At 37.4% G+C, this 27,824-nt stretch overlaps 1 protein-coding gene across 1 annotated transcript in view; it reads left to right on the top strand.

Moving 5' to 3' along the window:
* LOC126425085 (speckle-type POZ protein-like) overlaps window positions 1–26,638 on the top strand; it is a 71,742-nt gene extending 45,104 nt beyond the window's left edge. The window contains exon 4 of the mRNA XM_050087999.1: window positions 26,073–26,638. Within this exon, the coding sequence (XP_049943956.1) occupies window positions 26,073–26,205 (133 nt within the window). The 3' untranslated portion in view covers window positions 26,206–26,638. The remainder of the gene's footprint in view (window positions 1–26,072) is intronic.
* Window positions 26,639–27,824: the final 1,186 nt, after the last annotated feature.

Here is a 27,824-nt window from a genome sequence, read left to right as displayed (position 1 = left end):
CAACCTTGAATTATTACAATGATAGTGAGGTAATTTTCACATCTGTCAGCAACTGCTTTCTTTGGGCCTATTATATTCTCACGTGTTTCATACATCTTGCTCACCGGATGGAAAAGTTTTGTCATGGTGGCTTTCCCAAGGCGATCAGTAGCTCTAATGGAATGTTGTCTACTCAGGGGGTCTGCTGCCTTCACTATTTCATCTCTCAAAGATACCCATTCTTCTTCTATAGTATTCCTTTCCCCTATTCTTGTCAGTCGTTCCCTACTACTGAATCTGAAACTCTTTGCCACCTCTGGTTCTTTCAGTTTATTCAGGACCCATCTCCATAAAACCCTGCCTTCTTAATCTTCAATCTGCAGGTCATAACCAGTAAATTGTGGTCAGAGTAGCTGTTGTTGTTTGTTGTTGTTCTTGTCTTCAGTCCTGAGACTGGTTTGATGCAGCTCTCCATGCTACTCTATCCTGTGTAAGCTTCTTCATCTCCCAGTACCTACTGACGCCTACATCCTTCTGAATCTGATTAGTGTATTCATCTCTTGGTCTCCCTCTACGATTTTTACCCTCCACGCTGCCCTCCAGTACTAAATTGGTGATACCTTGATGCCTCAGAACATGTCCTACCAACTGATCCCTTCTTCTAGTCAAGTTGTGTCACAAACTCCTCCCCAATTCTATTCAATACCTCCTCATTAGTTATGTGACCTACCCATCTAATGTTCAGCATTCTTCTGTAGCACCACATTTCGAAAGCTTCTATTCTCTTCTTGTCTAAACTATTTATCGCCCATGTTTCACTTCCATACATGGCTACGCTCCATGCAAATACTTTCAGAAACGACTTCCTGATACTTAAATCTATACTCGATGTTAACAAATTTCTCTGCTTCAGAAACGCTTTCCTTGTCGATATCTCCCCAGGAAATGTCTTACAATTAGAAATCCTATTCCAAAATCTCTGTCTTACCATTATAAAATGAATCTGAAACCTTCCAATGTCTTCAGGTCTCTTCCACGTATACAACCTTCTTTCATGATTCTTAAACCAAGTTAGGATTAAAGTATACTCTGTGCAAATTCTACCAGTTGGCTCTCTCTTAATTGTTCTCTCCGTCCACCCCCAGTAGCTGAGTGGTCAGCGTGACAGAATGTCAATCCTAAGAGCACGGGTCCGATTCCCAGTTGGGTCGGAGATTTTCTTCGCTCAGGCACTGGGTGTTGTGTTGTACTAATCATCATCAATTCATCCCCATCAACGCGCAAGTCGCCGAAGAGGCGTCAAATCGAAAGACTTGCACCCGGCGAACGGTCTACCTGACAGGAGGCCCTAGTCACACGACATATATACTTATTTATTCCTTTCCCTCAGTCCATATTCACCTACTACTAATTCCAGTCCCCTAGCACCCTTAAATTTTCGTCTCTCTTAACTATCTGAATAATTTCTTTTATCTAATCGTACGTTTCCTCAATCTCCTCCTCATCTGCGGAGCTAGTTGTCATATAAAGTTGTGCTACTGTGGTGAGTGTGGGCTATGTGTCTATCTTGGCTACAATAATGCATTCACCGTGCTGTTCATAGTAGCTTACCTGCATTCCTTATTCATTATCAAATGTACTCCTGAATTACTACCAATTTGATTTTGTATTTGTAACACTGTATTCGCCTGACCAGATGTCTTGTTATTCCTGCCTCAGAACTTCACTAATTCCCACTGTATCTAACTTTAACCCATCGATTTCCCTTTTCAAATTTTCTAACCTACCTGGCCAATTAAAGGATCTGGCATTCCATGCTGTGATGAATAGAACGCCAGTTTTGTTTCTCCTGATAGCGACGTCCTCCTGGATAGCCCCTCCCGCCCCCCCCCCTCCCCCCACAAGAGATCCGAATGGGGGTTCATTTTACCTCCGGAACATTTTACCTAAGAGGATGCCATCATCATTTAACCACTCAGTAGAGCTACATGCCCTCAGGAAAAATTACAGCTGTAGTTTCCCTTTTCTTTCAGCTATTCGCAGTACCAGCACAGCAAGGCCATATTGGTGGTTTTAACAAGGCTAGATCAGTCAGTAATCCAGATTATTGCCCCTGCAACTACTGAAGAGGCTGCTGCCCCTCTTCAGGAGCCACACGTTTATCTGACCTCTCAACAGATACCGCTCAGTTGTGGTTGCACCTATGGTATGGATATCTGTATTGCTGAGGCACGCAAGGATCCCCACCAACGCCAACATCCATGGTTCATGGGGGGAGAAAATACACTAGCTAACTTAAATAGAGTCCCTTCAGTAATTCCTGATCGTCATCTTCTTCATTGCCTCAGGCTTCACAAATTTTTGAATGGCCAGCTTATTGTAAAAACAATTTCTCATCCATCTTCTGTTCCCATCTTCAGGATCTATGTGATAGTCTTCATGTTGAGTCAATCGTAAATTCGTAGCACAGCAACGTCCCACACCTTCAATATGATATGCGAACGTCTCTAATGGTTAGTGTCATTAAATATTGCTTCTATAGTATATGGAATGAATCACACAACTTTTAACTGTTTATTTTCTTTTGCCATGACTATGACTGCTTCATTATTTGCTCATTCATGAAGTATATGTTTAATTATACTATCATCCACATTCCTCTCACAGTTGTTTCTGCTTGTCAAAACATTACATACAAACTTCCGTCGAGTGGCTTACTTAGCATAGCTTTTGCACTGCACTGAGAGAATAACTGCCAGTCCCATACTTCGTAACGTCTTACCTCAACGCATTAGTAGCTTTAATTTATATATGTGGTCTACTGACAAACCTGCAGAAGTCACGTGACTGAGAACACAATGTGCATAAACTAATTTATATATTCCCTAACAATAGCCACATTCAAACAACAGGGGTGAAATGCTGACCTTCAACGTGGAACTCGAAGCTGCAGAAATGTACGTCTGTAGACAACCCATAGAGGCGACAACACAACTAAAAGGAAATCGCCTATTTTCGACGTCAACGTGCAACACCCCTCGTACACGCCAGGCGGCGGCGTAAGCTGTGGAGGGCAAATGAAACGTGTTGAATGAACGAGGAAACAGTACAGTCGCTACCACAGTACAGAAAGGGAGCGATTTATCTGATTTCCAAACATGCACGAGCATTGGCTTTCCGGCCAAGAAGCATTTTTGAAACTGCCAAGTTTGTAAATTGTATGTGTGCTGTCGAGTTATTATTTCCAAAAAGGAAAGTTTTATCTATTTTGAAGGTGCTCTTTAGTGGTAATGGAAAAATACATTTTGAAAAGAGGAAATTAACTGGAGTGCCATTAATTAAAAGAAGCAGTCAAGTAAACAGAATGATATGATAGCAAACGATAAGTCCGGCAGTGTCGCAGCTACCACAGTACAGAAACTACTGAGACATAGAAAAGTTGGCAGGCAAGGTTAATGTTGTTGAAATGAAACATTTATGCAACGTTTATGAGCGGTTTGCACTGGCGTCATTTAATTTGAGTGCACCTTTACTGGTTCCATCGCGAAAGACTTATTCGTCTGTTTTCAACGTATTAAAATCAGTTACATTACTGCTTGTGTAAGGTACCGTTTCTCGGCACTTCCCACCACAACTGAATGATATCTTAGTGTTAGATACATGTTGATGCCTATAATTATGACAGCAACGACTGTATAATATTCTACAGTAACGTAGAGAGGAAAATGTGAGCCATACTTTATAAATGAAAAAAAAATTGTTCCCAGAGTATCATCAATTTTTTATGTCGTGTTCTTGGTACTTTTTCTGATTAAATCCTAAGATACACACATCTCGTATTAGTGTTCCTACATACGTTAAACCAAATATAGCAGAGCCACCTGGAATATGTACACTCACTTTGAGAGAAAAAAGAACAACCTGAGCGACTACAAGTAGGACGTTCATATTCACAGGATATGTATGTTACTATGTTCTGCAGACACGATTAGCATTTGAACCATGTCGGCCAGCAGGTTCAAGACCAACATCAATATCGCGTCGCAACACCAGCTACCGGTAAAGTATGCCTGCCGCTCTCGTTGTCGCTATAAAATGAACGTTAAGGATCAGTGTAACATGATCAGACGTGCTGGACGCCTCGCAGACGTATGAGCGATCCGTACCGTCAAATCAGTGAGTTCGAAAGAGGGCGCATTATTGGTGTGAGAGAATGTGATGCATCAATGCGGGAAATTTCTGTTCGTTTGGCAATGCACGACAGACCTGCATCCTTCTCGGCTCCACATCAACAGTGGAAAAGTGTAACAAATCGTACACTACCAGAGGTGACCGTCATTGTTTATTACAGCATGAGTTACGTGCGCGTCGTCCACTTTTCTGCCTGTCTTTGCCGAATGTGCAGAAAGGTTGTAGACGTGAATGATGCATGGACCGACGTCGCTAGTGACAGGAATGGCATCCGATAGTGTTTTCTGACGAATCTAGTTTCTGTTTGTCTGAAAGTAATGGCCGCGTTTCGGTTCGATCCAGAGAGGGGGAGCGGCATCACAGTGACTGCATTGGCACGAGACTTTCACGGCCGACTCGAGGCCTTATGGTGTGGGGGTGCTGTTGGGTACAGCCATAAATCACAGTTTGTGTGTGACTGTAATGCCACTTCCTCGGACGAGAAATAAAAAATCAAAAATTAGCTCTCAATACCCCAAAGATTTCCCCCCAAGTCCCAAATTCCCAGAAAAGTGAATAAGCGAACGAAGTTCCATTTATCACTATGATTAGGACAATAACAAGTAATTAAATCAGGAATCAAAGACTTGACAATTTAGCAATCTACGAAAGAAAGATTAAATTTCAGCAAAATTAAAATCAAAATCATAATAAATCGCAGAATTAGCATAAATTAACATTCGCAAAGTAGAACCAACGATCCCAAAGAATGCTCCGTGTGAGTGCTCTTTGGGAATCGTGAGTAATGACTAAGTATAATTCAATGCATTGTCACTACGTTACGAGAGTTAGCCGAAGCGGGTCATATATCTGAATGCTCGTACATGTAGGCGCGCTTAGGATGTTTTTGAAATTGAATAATTGCGATCTCTTATGACGCAGTAATACGATCATCTGACTTCAAATATCACGACATTAGAATTCGAACGGAGGTCTTTTATCCACTACAATAAAGTGAACTTTTAACTAGATAATTGAACAGTACTTAGACAGTGATTTAGGCAACGAACACTGATAGACAATTTTCATTCATAATAACCAGTGGTTTATGGAACTTCAGTGATAGGTCCGAAGCATATAATTTAAATCCCCCCAACACCTGGGAAAGTTTTCTTCTCAAGGCTCGGTTAGGAAGTGACTGATATTGTGCAATAAAACATCCTCTCGTGCCAAGTCGTGCATTTGTGATTTAAAATTCTATCAAATTCTTGACAAGAAACTCCCGAGTAATAATTACGCGCGGCGATAATATTTGACTGTAGCGCTCGGCACTTGTGTAAAATCTTTGACTCAAATAAAAAGCCCACTGTTACGATTTCTTAGATACTTGAAAATACGACCAGCTTCCAGGGAATTTGTTGTGGATGTGACTGTATTGGTTTTATCATTAATATTTCATCATTAATCAGTTAAACACACACATCATTTAATTCTAAACTATCGAAAATGACTTATGTGATGAGGATTATATGGAATAACACAAGACCTGAAACAGTTAGAGTGGTGTATTACACTTGCATACACTCCCTATTGAGACATGGCATCATATTCTGGGGAAATTCTCATCATAGCATAACAACATTCCGGAAACAAATAAAGACTGTGAGGATAATGAAAAATGCAAACAGCCGAAAATCATGCACAACTAGACATACTGAATTGTATCATACAAAACATTTGAATAAATGAACAAACAACAGAAACTTTCAATGCAGCGTTACAAAAGATTGATTAGAAGGATGTATATAATGTGAAAGACATAAATTCCAGTGAGGTGAATGTATTTATGTACTGGTTTCCATCAAGCTCTAGCAGCTGCTTTCCCAATGAAATGACAGAGTGTGGTTCAAATAAGACATAAAAAAGCCATGGATTACAAAAAGAATCAAAAGATTAGCAAAAAAAGAAACTGTTTGAAATGATAAAGTAGGACTGACTTTGTATTGCGAGAAACACTGTACTGTACTTAAGAAAGTGATCAAAAATCTCTGTGTACTGACTGAAATCAACACCTGAGATAGTAAAATTAGATCTATATGAGCTATAGCTGAAGGAGAAATCAGTTAAGCAGTGTGATGACTTCAATAACAAAGAAAGTAGTCCATTAATACAAGATAGCCAGAGAGGCAATGTACTTAAAAATCACTCCCTTGAAGTATGACGGTTGATCGCGATGTAAGGTTCCCTTCATTTTTACAAACAGACAACACTGATTATTTTCATAGAAATTTACACTGTTACAAAGAAGAAACTTTTTAGCACTATTTTTCCACATAATTGCCACTTGTTCCACGCATTTTTGTAGATGGTGCTGCAATTTCTGATTCCCCTTGTCGTAGAACTCCGCCACCAACCCGCTGAGGCATTTCACCTCTTCCAGAAGCAGTGGCCATCCTCATGATCCTTTAACTTGGGGAATAAGTGTTAATCGCAAGGCACATGGTCTGCACTGTAAAATGGGAGGGGCATGAAAGTCCAACCAAAGTTTGTCGAAAGTTCCTGAGTTTGGTGGGAGACATGAGGTCGGGCTGTATCGTAAAGCAGCATTACACCCTCTGCCAGTTGTCCTCTCTGGTGGTTCTGCATAGCTTGCCTGAGTTTCCCTACTGTTTCAATATAACTGTATGAGTGATTGTTGTCCCAGGTTCCTTGAAATCCATTACCAGTATCCCCTTACAATCCCAAAAGAGAGTCATCATGAATTTGCCAGCAGAAGGAGTTTGTTTAAACTTCTTTGTGACTGTTGACCCTGAGTTACACCACTGTTTATATTTTTCTTTCGCTTTGGGAGTGAAATAAGCACCCACATTTCGTGTTCCATGACTATGGGGTCCAACAATTCATCCTTATCTTCTGGAAACTGTTGAAGAAACTGGCCAGCACGGCAAAGTCATATATCCTTGAGTTCTGCTGTCAGAATACATGGTTCCCATTGAGGGCAACAATTGTGATACCCCAATTTTTCCATTAAAACTCTTTCAACTGTACTGTAAGAACTCCCAGGAATCCGAGCAAATTGTTCATGGATGGCGAACCTCCTGCTTTGAAGCATTTTTCGATAGACCATTTTGATAACTGCCTCAGAAGCTGAAACTCTTTCACTTTGTTCTTCATTGTGGATCTCCTTCTGACGGGCACTAAACTCCATGCACTACTTTCAAATGCATTGAATGGAAATACACTTGTCACCATACACTTGTGTCAACTGACGATGAATATCCATGCATGGCCCCTTACATGTGTAAAAGCGAATTATGAATGAATATCACACTTGCAGGAATCTATGGTGGGCACCTCCTTTGCTGACAGCTCCTGAGCCAATACAACTGCACACAGCAGTGTTGACAGTTTTTCATAGCACCTTCCAGTGCAGCTTGAGATCTTTGGGAATGTTACTTCAGGATCAACCCTCATAGTTCATAGGATCTGCATGGAAAGTTCAATACTGCAATTCCATCTGCAAATTTCTTCTTGCTTCCCTATGCCCCTTGCTCAAAGTACAACCTGAACAACATACAGGATAGGATACAATGCTGTCTCACCCCCCTCTCAACCACTGCTGCTCTTTCATGTTCTATGACTCATAGCTACAGTCAGGTTTCTGTACAAGTTATAAATAACTTTTCACTTTCTGTATGTTATCTCTGTTACATTCAAAATACCGAAGAGTGTATTCAAGTCAACATTGTCAAAAGCTTTCCCAAACTCCACAAATGCTATAAATGTATGTTTTCCTTTCTCTAACCTGTCTTTTTAGGTAATTTGTAGAGTTGTTATGGTCTCACATGGTTCCTACGCTTCTCCAAAACCCACACTGATCTTGCTGAAGGTTGGTTTCCATTGGTTTTTCTATTCTTCTGTAAATAACCCACATCAATATTTTGCAACAATTACTCATTAAACTCTTAGTTCAGTAATATTAACACTTGTCAGCATCTGAATTCTTTAGAATTGAAATTATAGAAGTCTTCTTGAAGCCTGTCTTGTATATCTTGCACACCAGGTAAATGAATATTCAAAGCCCTTATCATCACAGTATAATTTCATATTGTAACAGTACATTACACCTACATCTACTATAATCATTTAACGCCAGTTTTTGAAACTTTATTAGCAGACTTTCTCAGGATAGCTTACATCTGTCTTCAAGAGTCTTCCAGTTGAATTCCTTCAGTACCTCTGCCAGACTCTCCCACAGATTAAAGAAAACTGTGACCATTCATGCTGCACTTCCGTGTATGTGTTGTTTCTGGGATGGGTCCCACACACTTGAGCAATATTCCTTAACCAGTCACATGAGTGATTTGTAAGCAATCTCCTTTGTAGATTGATTGCACTTGCCCAGTATTCTACCATAAACTGAAGTCTCCACTGCTTTATCCATGACAGAACCTATGTGATCATTCCATTTCATATTCCTACAAAGTGTTACACCCAGGCATTTGTATGAGTAGGGAGATTCCAGCAGTGAATAATTGACATTATGGTCATAGGTTACTACTTTTTTTTCTTTTTATGAAGTGCAAAATTTTACATTTCTGGACATTTAAAGCAAGTTTCCAATCTTTGCACCACTTTGAAATCATATCAGGATCCTCTTTCACATAGAACTTCATTACAGACAAATGTATCTTCTGCAAAAAGCCTGAGTTTACTATTAATATTGTCTGCAAGATCACTAACATTGAAAATGAACAGCAAGGTTCCCATCATATGTCCCTGAGTAACAGCCAAAGTTACTTCTACATCTGACGATGACTCTCACCCATACCAGTTCGCTGCTTCCTCCCTACCAAAAAGTCCTCAATCCAGTCACAAATTTCACTTGATACTTTTGGCAATAGGTATAGATGTGGTACCGAGTGAAATGCTTTTCAGAAGTCAACAAACACTGCATTACCTGATTGCCTTGATAGAAAGCTTTCAGTATGTCATTGGAGAAAGTGTGAGTAGGGTCTCAGATGATCAATGTTTCAGGAATACATGCTGGTTACATTGAGGGGATCATCCTGTTCAAGATATCTCATTACGTTTCAGCTTCAAATATATTCAAAGATTCTACAATAAATCGATGTCAAGGATACTGGATGGTAGTTTTCTTGTTTGATGGGAATTCTTTATTACAGTATTACACAATTTGGAAAACAATCACAAGTTCATTAGAAGCATGATTATTGTCATCTTTACTACACAAGGGAAGAGAATACTAACAGTGTCTTCATAACTAACTGTGTACTGAATGCTCCAAGTTGATTTTAACTTTGGTACTTGAGTGTGGCTAAGTCTTTTCCAGCTGTAACATATATGGTGGCACATGCAAATAGAGTGGACACATACAAAATACCACTTGACAAACAAGGGGAAAATCCCTTGTGACATGCAAAATATGTGGTATCATATAGTTGAACCACATTATTTTTTTCTATCCCTCTTGTATGAGCTGATCAAATAGAATTATGTGCAACAGAGTTACTGTACTTTATCAGAACCATCGGATAGCTTTCTAAATCTACTACCACAACAATAACAAGTGAATGTGATTCAAATAGGCTAACACACAGAGATTACCTGCAAATTCACAAAAAACCTTTCAAAATTCTGAAAAAAATTTAAAATCCATGAAAGCTGATAATCAATCAACACATGTAATAAAAGGAAAAGTGGCATGTCCCCATATTTCGCTATAGCTGGTCACCCTATTCGTGTAGCACCGTATGGATTATATGGTATAGTAGCACTTCAACCACCCACATCCATGAAAGTGGTTTTGTTTTGGAACTGCATGAATAGATTTCAAAGATATAGATGCCATATGAGAGCTTCATATCAATGTGCTTATTACAGAATTGTGCGAAGCAGCTGGGAATCGAGTGCTGAAGTTTCTGTGACTGGCCAGAGCGTTGCACAATGGCTTACAGCATTCTGGAATGTGGTAAAGACTTCCAGAAGGTTTGAAAATCTTCCAGAATGTTTCAGTACATTGTAGAGCATTATCAAACATTTCATTATCCTGCTTTGTGTTGGTGGTTATCTCCAGATCACACCCAAAGCTCCAGATGTCAGACTCTCAGATCAGTACCAAACATTGTGTGTCAATAGAATATCAACCAAACAACTGACTTAGTTTGTGCTGTGTGCTGCCGTCCAGCAGAAGATGGGTGAACAGTCTAGGCAAACAGTATCTATAAGCTCTAAATCTGAATATCTCTGGTAGGTAAGTTGGTAAAGTGTCAGATCATTCTGCTAAAGGTCATGAGTTCAAAACCCTCTGCGGCCAATTTATTTTAACAGATGACGTGTAAAATTGTTATATGGGAGAACATTTTTCTGCTATGTAAAAGGATTTTTCAGAGTATGTAGCAGTGTTCTTTGGGTAGCCTGCTTTTGCTTCGTTAGTTGAAAGTAGCAAACCTACAGTGTACATCTGTATAAATAGGTGTGGTTATCTTCACAAATACACACTATAGGTTTGGTAGTTTGAACTAATGAAGCGAAAGCAGATTGTCAAAAGGTCATTGCTACAAACTCAGAAATGTCCTTTCCCTATCCCTTACACAGGTATGTTTTGTCTATACTCTGTACTTCTGATTTTACTATTAATTACTGTTCATGCATCTTCTATTGGATGACAGCATACATCACAAACTAAATCAGTGTTTTGGTTGATACTCTATCAACACATGATATTTAGTACCAATCTGAGAGACTGACATCTGGAGGTTTGGGGGTCTCAGAAGTGTATATGTAGGCAATGGTGAGACAACTGCTGCATGAGTACCCATCTGTCAAATGCTTCTGGATTCATTAAAGGTTATGGACTCTGAACAGACACTCATTATGTATTCATTACAATAGTTAACAGCCTTACCAACAGAGTATTCTGTCAACTTGAGGATAAAAGCACATTTTCACCTTCTTTTCTGCATCATACAGCAACTGACTTGTACTGAATAACACATTAGTGATCAAAATAAACATCATACAAAATACCATCACTGCAGATGACATTACTTTCCACTGGATGTTTGTGTCATCGATATTCCTTTCAGCAGTCTACGATGTGGTGCAATTGTGGTGATGCCAGATGTAGCTCAACTATACTGAGTGCTGCACAAAGCTCGAAAGGAATACCACAGATAAACAGAACAACAGGTTATAATCCAAAGAAACCATCATTTCAAATAGAAGTAATTTTATTTCTCGAGACCACGATGATACCCCTCTTCTCACAAAAATGAAGTTTGTCATGGTTCTTTTATATTCTATGATCTATGATGGGAACGGACTTTCTGATTGGTCCAGTAATTTTACTCAGGATTATTACTGATAACACCATAGAAAATCTTGTATCCTCTCACTGTGTTACTGTATTTTTTGAAGTCTATTATGGCCAATCAAGGGAAAGTGAAAATGAAATAATGTTAAGTGGAAGTGGATTGTTTAAGATAGTGGGATGTGTAGTAAGTGGCATTTTAGTGTGTTATGCAAGATTAACATTTATCCGGATGCTGTTATGTAACAGTGGAGAAGATACTGTCTGTGGTGAACTGACAAGAAAGAAACAGAGCAGTGAAGAAATGAACAAATCAGGAGTAAGAAGTGTGTTTAGCTTCACAACCTAAGAGAATGAACAGATTGAGAGAAAACAGATGAACAAAATGAAATTAGGAAAGAGGATCAAGTGAGACACTCAGCAAGCTGACACAGAGAAACTGCTGAAGAAACAACATTACAAAACAGAATACGTATAGTTACAATGAGTTAAGTTCATGAAAAACATCGATCACAAGCACAGGAGCAGACTATTAGTGTATGAGAAATGAAAAGGAGATGTGGAGATTAGAGTTTGGCAGATGGATCATTCCATTATGATACCACTTAAGACTACAAACACAAACACGTCATCACTTGCAAAATGGATCAAGTGCTTTGGGTCTGTGACACCAAGAAATACTTTAGTGAAACACCAGGAATGTGTTCCTCGGGGAGAAAATATCAATTAATACCACAGAAGGTGTCTCTCCATGATTTATAAGATGTCTGGGGAAAATCCCAAGTCAGAACATTTTCTACAAAATTTGAGAGCTTGCAATACTTCCTTTGACATAGCATTATTTTGTACTACTTACATGATCAGTGAAGAACTTCAATTCATCGCTCTGTTTTCAATTAATGGGGAAGTGTCATGGAGTGAGATCATACCATTGCCAAACAAATGTTATACATTTTTGCAAGTATATTTTATTGGCAGTGAGCAAATGGAAATTCCACTGCTCTATTTCCCATTTTTACATTTCATGTATGAACATTTTGCAATGTTCCTGAATGTTTTAGGATGATCTAAAACATTCTGCAATATTCTTGCTGTTCTGTAAAGAAATGTGTAATAACCAAGTAATACACAAAAACAATTCAATTAACACAAATATCGTTTTATTCATAACCTCCAAACAATAACAGAAATAAGCCTCTCAATCCACTAAAAGAACAGAGAGGCTCACTCAGTGTTGCTCTGCGCATTTATATGCACAAGTCCCTGGCAGATGGCTTACTGGAGACTGCATGGCGCCCACACCTCCCACAGGGGGGCTCCAGGGGCTGGACTGGGCTGATACAGTTGGCGGCCAATTCAACCACACATGCACAGTGACATAATCTCGTCGTAGTCATGCTAACTAGTAGCAGCATACAGAATAGGGCTCAGTGCTTGGCCCTCTACTATTTATATTGTTTGTAAATGACTTTCTGAATAACTTATCCTGTAAATCTATCCTCTATGCTGATGACACGACATTAGTTAATTCTGGAAAGGATATAAACATATTGAAGGAGGAAAGTGAAGAGTGTCTCAAAATATCTAATATCCGGTTCAAAGCTAATGACTTATCTATGAACCATGAAAAGACTGTCAAGATAATCTTCAGTTTATCAAACAGTAACATGGAGTTATCATCTGTTAAACTACTAGGAATACACATTGACTCAAAATTAACTTGGGACACACATACAGATTATGTATGTTGAAAGCTATCACGAGTTATCTACCTACTAGCCAAACTACACACATGTGTTACACAAGATCTATTGCTTCAGTCATACTATGCCTTCTTTCATTGCCATCTGCAATATGGCATTCTTTTATGGGGTAACTCTCGAGGAGACAAAAAATTTTCACTAGGCAGAAGAAAGCAATTAGACGTTTTTACGGAATCACTGACAACAAGACCTCATGTAGACCTTATTTTAGAGACTTAAAGATTCTCACAGTCCCATCTCTTTACATATATTGTTGCCTATTAAACATAAAAGAAAACTTAAACCACTACACTATAAGGAAATCAGTTCATCAACACAATACTTGACAAACAAATATGATTGATATACCCACAACCAGGCTTAAGAAAACCCAATCTAGCTATGAATACATAGGCATAAAATTATTCAACACTTTACCCGTACAGGCTCAATTGGTTTCAATGGATATTTTCAAAACTAAAACCAAAGTGTGGATGAAGAAAAATACTTTCTACAGTGTAGAAGAATTTCAGAATAGTTGTAAAAATGATCTAATTTATTGATAAACTAAGGCTTACTGTTATGTATAGCTATGGATGTAGAGGCAGCTACCTATAAGCTAATAGGGTACAACACTGTCTTTTTTTTCTCCATGTAATAGTTTTGTTATATGAAACATAATGTACAAATAGCTATAATACTTCTGACAACATTGATTGCATGTTAATGCTGATAAATTATGGCTTACTGTTATGTGTGGATCTAGGTGTAGAGGCTGTTGTAAGCTAATAGTTTACAACATTGCTATATTTTTACTATGTAATATTTTGGTTTGTAAAACATAATGTACAAATAGCTGTAACTCTTCTGACGACATCGATTGCATGTTAGTGCAGAAAGATGGATAAAATAAATAAATAAATACTTCATTTCAAATTAGGTTACTGTAATTTAATTAAGTGGATTTAACAGTACTTAGAAATAGTTTTGAGCATTCAAGAGTATACTTGGGTGTGAAATACTAACATTTTTATGATATTTGAATTTTTATTTTTACTATGTTCTTGAAGGTTTTTGAGTGATCTTGAATGTTTTCAGGAAACAAATGAAATTAGACCAAGCAAACATTATCTGTTTCATCTATTAGGCCTATACAGTAAAAAAAACCGCACTACAGCTCCCAAGAAATTCTAATGTTTGAATACAAAAAGTAATCTTCTAAACAGTCTCTCAAGATGAACCACTAGTTCATGGAAAAGTAACAAAGTTTTAATCCAAAGGACTACACTAAAGAATGTCTTCGAGTCGAAATACATTATCTGGCCATGATACTGTGTGTGGAATGCTAAATCATGGAGGTTAGTGATGTGTAGCAATGATGAGAAGGCTGGCATCTCCAAGCTGCTTCATATATGGCTGTGCCAGAGGCATGCTGGTTGCAGGTCTGTCTAGGACATTTCGCACAGAGACACTGAGGAAATGTGGCAGTTATCAGCATAATTGCCCAGGGAGCTCACCATACGAGCTGTTTTGGTGGCTGCAGCTGAACTGCCATTCTGTGGTTGTGCACTGGTATAAATATTGTTGTGTAATGTGGTCAAGGTAGGACCTAACGCTGACCACGTGACCTTGCATCATGAAAATAGGACCTGTGATTGCAGCACCATGGTCAAGCATCCACACTCCACTGGCAGTGAGCCAGATGCCTCTCCTGGTGGTTGCCTCAGATTCTGTAGACAACAAATCGGCCTCTGTGGTCATTGTCTGGAATGTGTACTAAGATACAAGGTGAGTGCAGGCTGGGTTTAGCTAGAAGGTATTTGTGCTAGCTGTGATAGACAACATGGCCACCCACTGGCTGTTGATATATGGCAGGTTGGCGAGTGGCTGAGATAGACCAGCTTTCCTAAACTCCAGGAGACAGGATCTCACGACATGACATGCTCACATCTCAACAACCTCCCTGACATAATATACATTAGCAAATTCCCATCCTGCTTTTTTTCTTCACTAGACCCCCTTATCACTAACCATCAATTTTTGTTGTTCTCATACACTCTCAGGTGGCTACCCTTCACATATGCCTACCCTAACTATAACCACACATGGGTGTCTCACACTAGGTCTGCCTTTCCTTTCTAACTTTCTTCAGTCTATCCTCCTCTCCTCCCCAGGGATTGAACTACTTGTTCCTAAAGCAAGAACAGTGTCATCATTTCTACTTTTGTGTGTTTCTATTCACAATGCTAAACATTTGACCTCTTGAAGCAAGTGCTGGCTGTGCATGATATTACAGAGATGGTTAGCTTGAATCAGTAGATACTAACAGCAGACAGATAATCTTAGAAGAAGCACAGAGGCTTTTTCCAGAGATAATACTTCTCACCTACCATCGTTTTTTATGAGTATAATTTACAGTAGCAGCTCGCAGTGGCTCTTTCTGCTAGTTAATGTGTAACTGATAACTATCAATTTTTTTATGTCACATCTTCACACTCCCAATGCCTTTCCTAAGGGTGATTCAGGTATGTTACCTTGACAGTATTTTTATACACATCATGAGTCATAAATATACCAAATTTGAGTGAAATTGCTCAAAATTGTCCCGAGCTAAGCTTCTGTATCACCTGCTCTTCGCTCCTATCTCTGTGGGTGGCTGGTTGTTGTTATCCTCACAGGCTGAGCACAATTCATTACAGCTTCATTGTAATCAGTTGAATAGTATGAAAACAATTAGAAGACAAACAGATACTCATTTTTAGAGATGTTATATTTCTGATTGAATAATGTCAAAAATAGAAAATTACTCACAGCACTGTAATACAAGACAACTAACCATGCAAACTGATTCTTCACACAATCTGCTCTCTTCACATCAATGTTTACGGCACTGATACTAAAGTAGTCTGTTCTGAAGCAATGCTCCAAGAAGAGGCATATTAAAAAGGATTGTCACTGTTTTTTAAAGTTTCCACCTTTGTCTCCTTGCTACCTTTGAACTGCATGCCTGGTGTGTATTTTTTATTACAGCAGTTTTTAATAACAAATTTGTCGCAAGTCATCAAACTCAGGTTTCAAAGAGGGAGACTGCTATTCTGGGGGCACCAGGAGGGGGAGGGGGGTGTTTGTCCTGGGACTTACGTCTCTCTTTCTTCTCTTTCTGAGGTGGAGGAGGGTAGGGCAAGGAGGGAGTACAGGCTTCTGAAAGATCCAGAACCGAAAGAGAGCAAGAAATCTCGGAGTATGCACAGACAGAAGGTGTGTCTCTTGGCTGAGGTACAGTAGTTGGTTTCCAGCCCAAGAGACACTGTGGAGAGGGGCCACAGGGAGGGGGGGGGGGGGGAGTGCAATCACTGGCAGGTATCAAAGAATGGGTCCACTTCTTCAGTAGGGGAGGGGAAGTGGTTCCTCAAGGGAGGGCATGGGAAATGCAGCAGACAGGGAGGGGAGAGGAGGATAGGGCTGTTGTAAGGAAGAGGTACGAGTGAGAATGGATGTTGTTGTTGCTGTTGACTTCAGTGCAAAAATTGGTTTGATGCAGCTCTCCATGCTACTCTACCTTGCACAAGCTTCTTCATCTCTAGGTAACTAGTGCAACCTACATCCCTCAGTCTGCTAACTGTAACAATCTCTTCATCTCCCTCTACGACTTTCAACTCACACCCTTTCTTACAGTACCAAATTGGAGATCCATTGACTCAGAGAATGTCCCCTACCAACCAATACCTTCTTTTGGACAGGTTGTACCACAAATTTCCCTTCTCCCCAATTCTGTTCCATACCTGCTCATTAGTTATGTGCTCTAGCCATCTAATCTTCAATATTCTTCTGTAGCACCACATTTCAGTGTATTTAACTGGTGACAAACAAACAGAATTTCCATCCTCAAATGTTATTTATGAATATTTTGGATTTTTCTCAAATGTTTTAGGATGTTGTCAAATGATTTGGAATGTTCTCTGTGTTTTGTAAAGAAATTGTAAGTGGATACAGAATGCTTCATTTCAAATTAGATTATTCTTGATTAATTATGTCCATTTAAGAATACTTAAAGATACTCTTGAGTGCATCTATACCGTCATGCTGAACATAATTGTCAATATGACGGTTTATATGTAAGCATGTACTGAAAGCTTTAAGACTGGCCAGGTAGATCTGAAAAGTAAATACAAAAATTGTTATTGATTGCTGACATTTCCTACAGATTTCTTTAAATAAAATCCCACAAAACGTTTTGTAAAAAAAAAAAAAAAATAGTGGGGAGGGGGGAAGGGGGGGTGGCAATTTAGCAGCTAGCACGGGGGCAGCACTTGGGCTTGTACCAGCCCTGGATCATGGCAGTGGATGTTCACCCTTTCGTGGATTAGAACCTAATGTATCAGCCTTGGATAGGTTAGTTCAACTAATGGAAGAAAAAAAAGATCAATCGAAGAACAGAAAAAGGCAATTGCAAAATCTTTTGATGAACAAAAATGGTCAATTGACGAGCATAGAATCACTCTTGATCAAAAGTTTGATTCGATAGATAGAAAATTAGGCAAGTATGGAACCCAGATTCGCAAGACAAAAGAGAGTTGACAGATGTTGGGAAAAAGTAGATGAGAATACCAAAAATGTATCGACTATAGAAGAGAAAAATGTTGTACCTTAAAACAGGAACACCAAAAATTCGAAGACAGGTTAGATTCCATGGAAAATTTCGAAAAAGTTGCTACTGTAGAAGTGTTAAAATTGGAAAAGCTCAACAAAGATTTTGTAAAGAAGTTCACAGAAACTGACCAAAATTTCACCAAAATTGAAAATGAGAATTTCGCAGAGTTAAAAGATGTAGGGAAAATTTCGAACTTCAAATCTAAATTTCAAGAAATCGAAGATTCCGTTATCGTGAAATCTTTCTGTAGCTACAGTCCATTGTGGAACAATGTTAACATAAAAACATTTGCAGGAGAGTGCAATATAAATCCAGTTGATTTCATGTACCTGATATAAGACAATTTCAATGATAAAATAAGCGATAATTTGAAAATTAAATTTTTTAAAGAGTTTTTACATGGGGAGGCTTTGTCATGGGCGAACCAAGTAATCAAACCAGAAATGTCGTTTAATGGAGTAGAATGAGCTTTCATTAACAAATTCTGGTCAGAAACTAAAAAAAAAAAATTAAGTCAAAATTTTTGATAGGGCCAAATTTCAAACCGGGTAGTGGACACATGACAACCTTTTGTGAACAACAGGTAAGAACTTTAGTACATCATGATAAACCACTCGATGAAATTATCCAAATAGAGGCATTAAAATGTAGATTGCTGAGCAGGGTACAGTGGAGTCATGTCTACAGACCTGATAATACAACTGAACAATTTCTTAGATATATAGCTAAATTGGATTTAGCATGGGAGAGAAAAGACAGACGTAATGACAGACATGATGATGGCAGAAATAACAATAACAGAGCTTTCAATGATCATTTCAATAGCAGATTCAGAAATGATGACAGAAGAAATGGAGAGAGGAATGATATGCAGAGACCTGAGAATAGGAATTTCAAACCAAGAAATAGGCAGTGGGGCCAAAATCAGGGAAACAATAGCAACAATTTTGAAAAGAGAAGAAATGATCTGGTAAACTAAGACCTGCCCCTTTCGGAGCCTGGCGAAATGGGGCAAATAGACATGGGAAGTACAATCAGGCACATTGCAGTAATTTCAGAAGGGGAAAGGGCAGAACAAATATGACATACCAAAATTTTGTACCCAGAATACAACCTGAAGTGAATAGAATTAAATTTGATAGGGAATTTTGGGAAAATTTTTTATCTGAAAACAAAGATGAACAAAAAGGTAAAATATCTGAATTAGAAGAAAACACTTTGACAAATTTCTTTAACAGTAGTAATGCAGTAGTAATTGCTGATAGTGATGAGAACAGATCTGATGAGTTTGGTTTAGTGACAATGTTGAGTGACTGTGAAATGTGCTGTATGTGTGGAAGCTGATGTTCATGTGTTTGGTAATGGAAATGATAATGACAGAGTAATTCCAGATGAAATTGCAGTAGGTAATAGAAAGGAAAATGAGGATGTGGTAGACCAGAGTAGTCACAGTGTTGAGGTTGTTGAAGAAGTGTGTGAATAGTGAAATGTGTTTGATGTTGAAAATAATATTAAGTGTAATGATAATTTTTCTGATGAGAATGTTCCAGATGATGATATGTTACTTACAGAATTAGATGGGATGGTATATGTAGAAGTTAAAGTTGATGATTTGATGCTGAATGATTCTGCAAATTCAGATGTGTGTTCGAGTAATGAGTTATTAACCAGTAGAACAGTGCCTGATATATTAATGTTACCAGTTGATGTTAGTGATGATTTGTCTGAATGTGTTTGTGAAAATGGAAAAGAAGATCTAGTTAGTGATAGAGTACTAAGTGTAGTCAATGACTATAGTAACAAATGTCAGTATGGTGATCAAAAGTGTAAGGTCTTAAGTGAAATTTGTCAAAGTATGTACTCAGATGATAAAATTGCCATGAAAAATATGGAACAGTCTCCAGGTGGTAATATGATTAGTAAATGTGTAGAATTTGTAATAAAATGTAGTGACTGAAATAAAGGGGCAAATTTTCAGGAAATAGAAGAGGATTTGTTATTTGAAAATGAGGTCAATGAAATGAGTAAAGAATTTGGAAGCCCATATATTGTAGTACAGATTAATGATTGGATGGGAATCAGTCTGCTGGGTACAGGTAGCCCAATTACATGAATATCGAGAAAGCTAAGAGACAGGATCAAAAATAATAAAAATTTCACAGAATTTCCAGTAACAGGGGTAAGGATAAAAGGGGCAACACAAAAAAGTAGTAAGTTGCTTAGTAGACAAGTCTTAATTGAATTTAAGATTAATGATTTACAATTTATACAATGATGTGTAGTAATTTATGATTTGAATGAAAACTTGATACTAGGTATGAACTGGATTGTTAAGGCTAAAGTAAATTTTATCTGGGTTGACATGAAAACAACATCTGTAGAACCAAAAAGTGGAATTCATGGTGAAATGAGTATTGTAATGGAAGATCATGGTCTAAGTAGTCTGATTAGAGGGATGCAAGAGATTAATGGTGATGGTTATTGTGAGGAAGGGGAAGAATTTGGGATAGATGAGGGTAGTGTTAATTATTACAGTAAACTAGTAGCTAAAAGCGTTAATGCAGAGAACAGAAGAGAGCTTGAAAATTTTTTGTGGGATTATAATGACATATTTTATATAAAACCAGGGAGAGTAGACTAAAATTGAAAGCTCATGACCCGTTGGTCATAAAACCGTATGCTATCCCCATCTCTAAGAGAAAGGAGGTAGAAAGAGAATTTCAGAAAACTGAAAGGTGGAAAATAATATAAAGAAGTTGTAGATCTTGCAATAACCCATTAGTGATAGTTTCTGAACAAGATGGGGGAACTTGTTTAGTGCTTGACTCTAGACACATGAATAAATATTTGGAGAGAGAAACTGACCACCCTGAAAGCCTAGATGAACCACTGAATAAGTTTGAAAATGTAAAATATATGACTAGCATTGACTTGACTTCTGGATTTCATCAGATTGAATTAGAAAGAGATTCTAGAAAATACACTGCATTTTTGTTTAATGGGAAATGTTTTCAATGTTGTGTTGTACCATTTAGTTTGAATGTATCTGTGGCGGAATTTATTAGGGGATTGGACTTTGTTTTGGGTAAAGAACTCTTAGAAAAGTTAATCATTTATGTGTATGACATTTTGGTATCAAGTAAGACCTGGGAGGAACATATTCAAATTTTAAAGGAAACTGGTGAGAAAATGAGACAGGTGGGGGGAGGAGTGACTTTGAAATTAGAAAAATTCTTAGCCACTGCATAAATGAAAAAGGGATTTTGCCTGATGGAGAAAAGATTGAGACCATCGCAAAATTCCCAAAACCTAGAAATAAAAAAGATTTAAAGTCTTATTTTGGATTAGTAAACTTTTATCAAAAATATGTGAAAACACAGGCACTTAATGCACCATACTTGAACAACCTGTTAAGAAAAAAATGCAGTGTGGGATTGGTCTGATGAATGCCAGATAGCTTTTGACAGAATTAAGAAAGAACTGGCAGAAGGTGAAATGCTCCATAGACCTGATTTATCTTTACCATTTTGTTTGATGACAGACAGTTGTGATTATCGACTGGGAGTACATTTATCCCAAGAGAAAGAAATTAATGGGAAAATTGAACATCATTCTATAGCATTTACAAGCAGAACCTCACAGAAACATGAAAGAAATTGCATGATAACTGAAAAGGAACTTTTGGCAATGGTATGGGGATTCAAAAAATTTAAAAATTATTTGTTTGGGCATGAACTAAAAGTTTATACAAATCATAAAGCATTAACTTACTTACAAGAGTGTAAATTGTATCAAGGGAGAATTACCAAGTGGTCAATGTTCTTACAGCAGTTTAAATACGCAGTTCATCTTCTAAAAGGTAAGGAAAATGTCATCGCGGATGCCCTGTCAAGAATGCCAGTGGGGAATGGAAATGATAATGGAAACAATAGTGCAGTGACCAGGTGTATTGTTAAGCTCTCTCTATACAGCTTAAGTGTTTTTGTGGACTTACTTGTTGAAACTTTGTGATGTAAGCCCACACATTACCAGGCACCCAAGATCAGTTAATTACAAATTTGTGAACACAATTAATACATAAACTTTTACCGTGGCTGACTATCCATGTGCAGTCCATGTACTCTCAACAGCAGTTCAACGTCTAATGAACAGTCACTATCTCGAGTCACTCCATTTATTTTTCAACAATACAGAGCTACATTACTCTTTGCAGCCGGCTATGGAGCTTCCAGGCCGTATTTAGTTATTCTTGGTAGGTCGCGCTGAACACATGCCATCCCCGATGGATTATCTCCCTTCCAGATTCACCTGCATAAACAATAAATGGGTGCAGTATCCCATGCTCATCCTTATGCCCTGCTTTAAAATAATGCGTGTTCAAAACGGCTGGAACACAAATGTCTCCAGACTTTCGTAAGATTCTGGGGGCACTACAATAGTCAGGAGGGAAAGTTTAAAATAATGTATTTTAAAGATGTCAAAGAGGAAAGTGAAATTAGAAAAATGCGTAATCAATTGAGAAGATATCAAAATGGTGATTATCAGTGGAAGCTTGTTAGAAGTTATTTAGGGAAGAAAGGTCACAAAAAAGTACAAGTGCATTATCAGGTCTTCAAAGGTATTCTGTTTTATAGATACAGCACAGATAGTGATGCCTGGAAAGTTTGCTGGCCAGATTCTGACATAAATACTTTGATAAAGTACACACATAAAAGCTTCGAACACTGTTGCACATTGCAATTTTTGTACAAGAGTGTATATATTTTCATAATATGTTCAGGATAGTTAGGACCTTACTCGCCTACTGTGATAGATGTCAAAGAACAAAAGTTAGTAACGAAACCAACAAGGGACTTTTACAAAATGTGGTACCACATAAATAGTTGGATTCGATAGGGATAGATTTGTATGATCAACTTCCAAGAGCTAAAGGGGATTTCAGAATATTTTCGTCATTGTAGATTTGTTTTCTAAATATGTGAAATTTTATCCTTTAAAGAGAGCAACTAGTAAGAAAATAGCTTCTACATTTGTAAAGGACTACTTCACTAACATGGGTACACCTAAGGCCATTTTATCTGACAATGGGAGCCAATTTACTTCAAAATTTTGGAAGGAATTTGTAGAAGAACATAACACCAGACATATCTCAATATCATCCTATTGACCTAAATGCAACCCAGCTGAGTGGTACTTGAGCAGAATTTATAGATTATGTAGAACTTGCTGTCAGAAAGATCACACAAATTGGTTATGTTATGTTAATGAATTTGAAGACATTATGAATAGCCTACAACATACTACCACAGGATACTCTCCTTATGAGATCATGTTTAACCAAAAACCTCCTTACCAAATCAAAGAACTTTTAGAGTTTCCAGCTAGTGAAAGTACAACAGCAGCTGAAAGAGAGGAGATAATTAGAAGAACAATGAAAGATTTAATGAAAAAAGAAAGAAATGGCATGACAAACAGATAAAAAACACTGAATTCAAAGTTGAGGATCTAGTTTTGACAAAAAGTTACACCAAATCTAAAGCACTAAATAGAGAAATAAAGAAATCTCTTGATATTTATATAGGACCATTTGAAATCGTTGAAAACCCACACCCAAATGCTTATAGACTTGTATATTCTAAGTCCAAAAAATTATTTGGACTCAGGAATGTTCCGCAGCTGAAATTATAGAAACAGCCTTCATCACTTATATAACATCACAAGAATTGTCTTTCCTCAGGAGGTTGCAAGCTCTTTTTGCAATTTGCGGGTGGTGAACCCAAGACTCCGAGCTGGTGTGATTCTTTCCTTTTCAAGTCACATTCTCTTTTACTTTTCTGCACAAACTCACCCTCTTCCACTTTCTGACGTGGACAAATAGTCCAATTGTACATTAACAGTAGTCTAATTGTACAGTAACAGTCTAACTGAAACTAATTTAAACACATAAATTTTAACCATAAACAGTAATTTCCAACATAGAGGTGTATGGAAATACGTAGTTGTGAAAAAAGTTACAAATAAAATAATTATAGAATCTTAATTACACTAATGTGTAGAAGTCCGTTAATTGGTAGCAACATTTTACATCATATGAATCTTCGGTAATTAGTAAACATAACAAGTGTATTGTTAACATTTGATACCTAAGTGTTTATACGCGATACAATTAACAAAGAGACTAGAATTCACTCATGTGTTTAATATATAAGAATCTAGGTAATCATTAAAATGTGTCATTTGTTTTAGGATGAGAGTTTTATTTGTTAATTAATCAAATAATCATTTTAAATAATGCCGAGGATTGTTTGGGATTGTTAAGAAAGTACAAATAGTTACAGACATATTGGCAATGTAGGTCAGCCTTGTTTTGGTTTTTGAGCAATGTGCATGTAGCTGCTCCTTTGGTATTGTAAGTATTGTAGGCTAATGCAGTAATACTTTGATTTTGTTTTGAAAGTATAATAAAAATGATGAAACTTAACACAAGATTAAACCAAATCACCTCTCCAGTAGTTAATTTACAGTGACTGTCAATGTACTCAGGACGTATAATGCGGCAGATCATGAGTAACTATGAACAACCCCATTATTGCAAGTAGTTAAGAATGTTATAAGCTAGAGGTACACCTTCATAGAGTGTTTATTTTGATTAACAACATGGGTAACTTTTTTACTGTCTAACACAACTCATTTTGTGTTGCTTTGATATTTGTCTTCACATCTGCAATTTTCTTTATCTGTTGCTCTACTAGTCATGATGGTCATTAAAAGAATCTACCTTCTTTTTCAACTCCATAATGTTATTGTTAACTTCAGAAAGTACTTCAAGGTTTGCTTGCTTTTCATATCATTCAATATTTTGTCAATTTCAATGTGAAAAATCTTGGCTAAATCGTCGAACTTCTGTGGAATTGTGACTCACAAATACTTGTTTTTGTCTTGTTTCATTGTATTTAGATCTTATGTAACACTTTTGCTGCTGGTTTACTGTGTTCATATCTTGTGTCAAATTATCAATTTCAGTATTCGGATCTTGCTCCATGTCACTGAAATTGGCGTGCACGTTATCTAATTTCATGTTTATGTTAGGTAATGACTGTCATAGCAGTCCATCAGTTGTACTACTGTGGGTACCGTCAGCTTTGTAACATGTTGTCCAGATTCATATTTGTATTGTTCTGTTTCATTCGTAAGCAGTATGACACTCTGGGAGCTGTGTGACATTGTCTTGTCAACTGTAAAGATTGTGTCATCAAGGTTATTCTGCTGTGGAGTGTCGCTATCATTTTTCAGACCTGGGACACTCATCTGTGACCTACTTGTACTTTTTGCAGTAGACATGCATGGAACCTGAACTTCAATTGTTCGTTTGCACAGTTCTATACCACTTCAGCTGATTGCGTTTTCTTTATTGCTATCAACAATTTTTCTGCCATGTATGAATATGCAAAAATAAAAATTTCACAAAAAAATGATAAAATTTCATATGATAATTATTACACTTAATTGTAATTTACAAGATGTCAAAGCCTGTTTTACATCTATTATGATATGCAAACTATTGCGTCACAATTCTTTATGTTTTACTGACAATGTGTATCATACTGGAAAATTCCGGTAAATTTTCCATAGTAAAATTCAAGGAAGGGAATAATAAGGAAAAGCTATATATCTACATCAAAAGAGGTGCTACCAAGCCTAAGCATATAAGCAAGTTGCAAAGCCATCCTATCTTTGCTGTGCCGAACAAAACGGCTTACTCTGAAAAATTTCATGTAAACTGGGTCCAGTTCTTATTTCTCTCCAAAATTTTCTTCCTTTTTGGTTTACTTGCTCCACATTCTGATTCATGTAAACAGAAGATACAGATGATTAGTTTTTATGACTAATAACAATGTCATAGAAATCTCTTTCTATAAACATAGTTAACAAACCCTACTTAGCCTGAAGTAGTGGCACTTATCTCACCACTTTTATTATAACAATAATAGAAATGGAAAAAAATTAATGGATAGTACAATTGCATTATTAGTAAATGATCTGCGAGTACAAAATTGTGCTAGTCTTCCTTCACTTTACCTTGCGTCCCTTCTTTTTTTTTGTATTTTAATTATGTCATCTTCTGAAAGCTTTTATACTTCTGTTTATCTTATGAAATAGGACTGTGGATTCCTCTGACATTTCATTTCAATTGTAGATGCAGGCAGCTGACTCCAAGGACACCAGTGCCTTTCAAGGTGAAGGAAATCCTCCCAGCTTCACTCCACTTCACTTCAATAAAAATAGTTAATGCTGTTAATAAGTCTTCTCCTATTCAGAATCACATATAATACAAAGCACTCACACATCTTACTTCGAGCAACACATTGAAGCAATCCTGCATATGAGAGAGTGAAACAAAAAAATGTACAAAGAAAAGTGAATGATGTTTTTTGATCATTTTTCTGCTCCTTACTGACCACTCATATTTAATGGCTTTGCTGACGTACATAGACAGTCCTGGCTTCTGTCATAATTGCTGTTTCATTTTTTTGTTCTTTAATAAATTCTAACTGTACCACATCCCAGTGGTCTTTCACAATGTACCTTCACATTGTTATCCTGACAAACTTTTGAAGGGATGAGCTCAACTCATTAAAGCTTATGAGTTTCACTGCAATCAGTCGAATGGTATAGGAACAAACAGAAGAAAAAGAAAGATGTATTCATATTTATAGTTGTTGTATTTAAGTACGAATAAATAAAGTCAAAACTAGAAAATTATTCACAACACAGTACTATAAGACAACCAATCATGCAAAGTGATCCTTTCCACAATCTGCTCTCTTCACATCACAGTATGCTGCACTGATACTGAAAGTGTTTCAGTTCTGTAGCAAAGCTCCTGGAATAGGCATATTAAAAAGGATTATAACTTTTTTAAAGTTTGCAGCTTTCCCTTCTTGCTACCTTTTGACTGAATGCCTGGTGTGTGTTTTTTATTACACCAGTAACAAATTTGTTGTGACATAGAATAATTTTCAGAATGTTTTCAATCATTTGATTGTCACACAAATTAGGCTGCTAAACATTTGATGACAAATTACACAATATCAATCCCTCAGTGCTTGTGTTTGATTATACTCCTGCAATATGGGCTTTTCAGATTAAAGGTGAACAAGTTTGAAAAAGTGGTATAGCTATAGCCTACATGACAACCTTAATGACAAATGACCTTTGGTCAAGTAGGTCACTTTTATCTGAGTACTTTATAAGCATAACAAACTCCTCATAATTCATGACTTTGTAAAAAACTAGACTATTCTAGCACACATTGCACTTCAGTCTTCTTGCAGCCACTGAGGTACATGATCAATGGTAAGTAGCTGTTAACACAACTAATGTCCACAGGGAGAGGCAGAACAATAAGAAAACTGTATATCCCTTCTATGGTTAAGAAACATAGAAATAATTTACTTTGATTGGTCTACCTATCACAGATTTCTTTAAGATCGTCAAAAATGTACAAAATCAGTTTTTTCCACTTAAAGTATTTGCCTGATTGATACATGCCAATGTGACCCAGCCAATTTGTCTTCTATCCAAATTGGTCTACAGGAAGATCAGTGTGAAATTTTCCAGGAGAAGTGGATTTCACATACACAATATTTGTAACCTCAAGACTGGAACATTTAGACAACTTCAGAGAAGATAATGTTTCTTTTGTAAAGACTGACACGCCTCTTGCCAACCCCTACCATTTATCAAGATGAGCCAGAAAGTGTTTTTGAGGTAATGAGCTACTCATCTGTATTTAACAATGCAAAATCCAGGACGGTATATTGACAATTTTATGAAAAGGATGTTGCTACTCGCCTTATGGTAGAGATGAGCTGTACAGTCAGGAGGTTAGATGGTGAGCAGGGCAGGGTGGGGCAGGGGCGGGGGCAGTAGGAAAGGAGAAGAAAGA

The sequence above is a fragment of the Schistocerca serialis genome, chromosome 10, assembly GCF_023864345.2.
Source record: "Schistocerca serialis cubense isolate TAMUIC-IGC-003099 chromosome 10, iqSchSeri2.2, whole genome shotgun sequence".
In the NCBI taxonomy this organism is placed as follows: Eukaryota; Metazoa; Arthropoda; class Insecta; order Orthoptera; family Acrididae; genus Schistocerca; species Schistocerca serialis.
The sequence above is the reverse complement of the archived record's forward strand: the minus strand, read 5'-3'. Positions and strand labels throughout refer to the sequence as shown.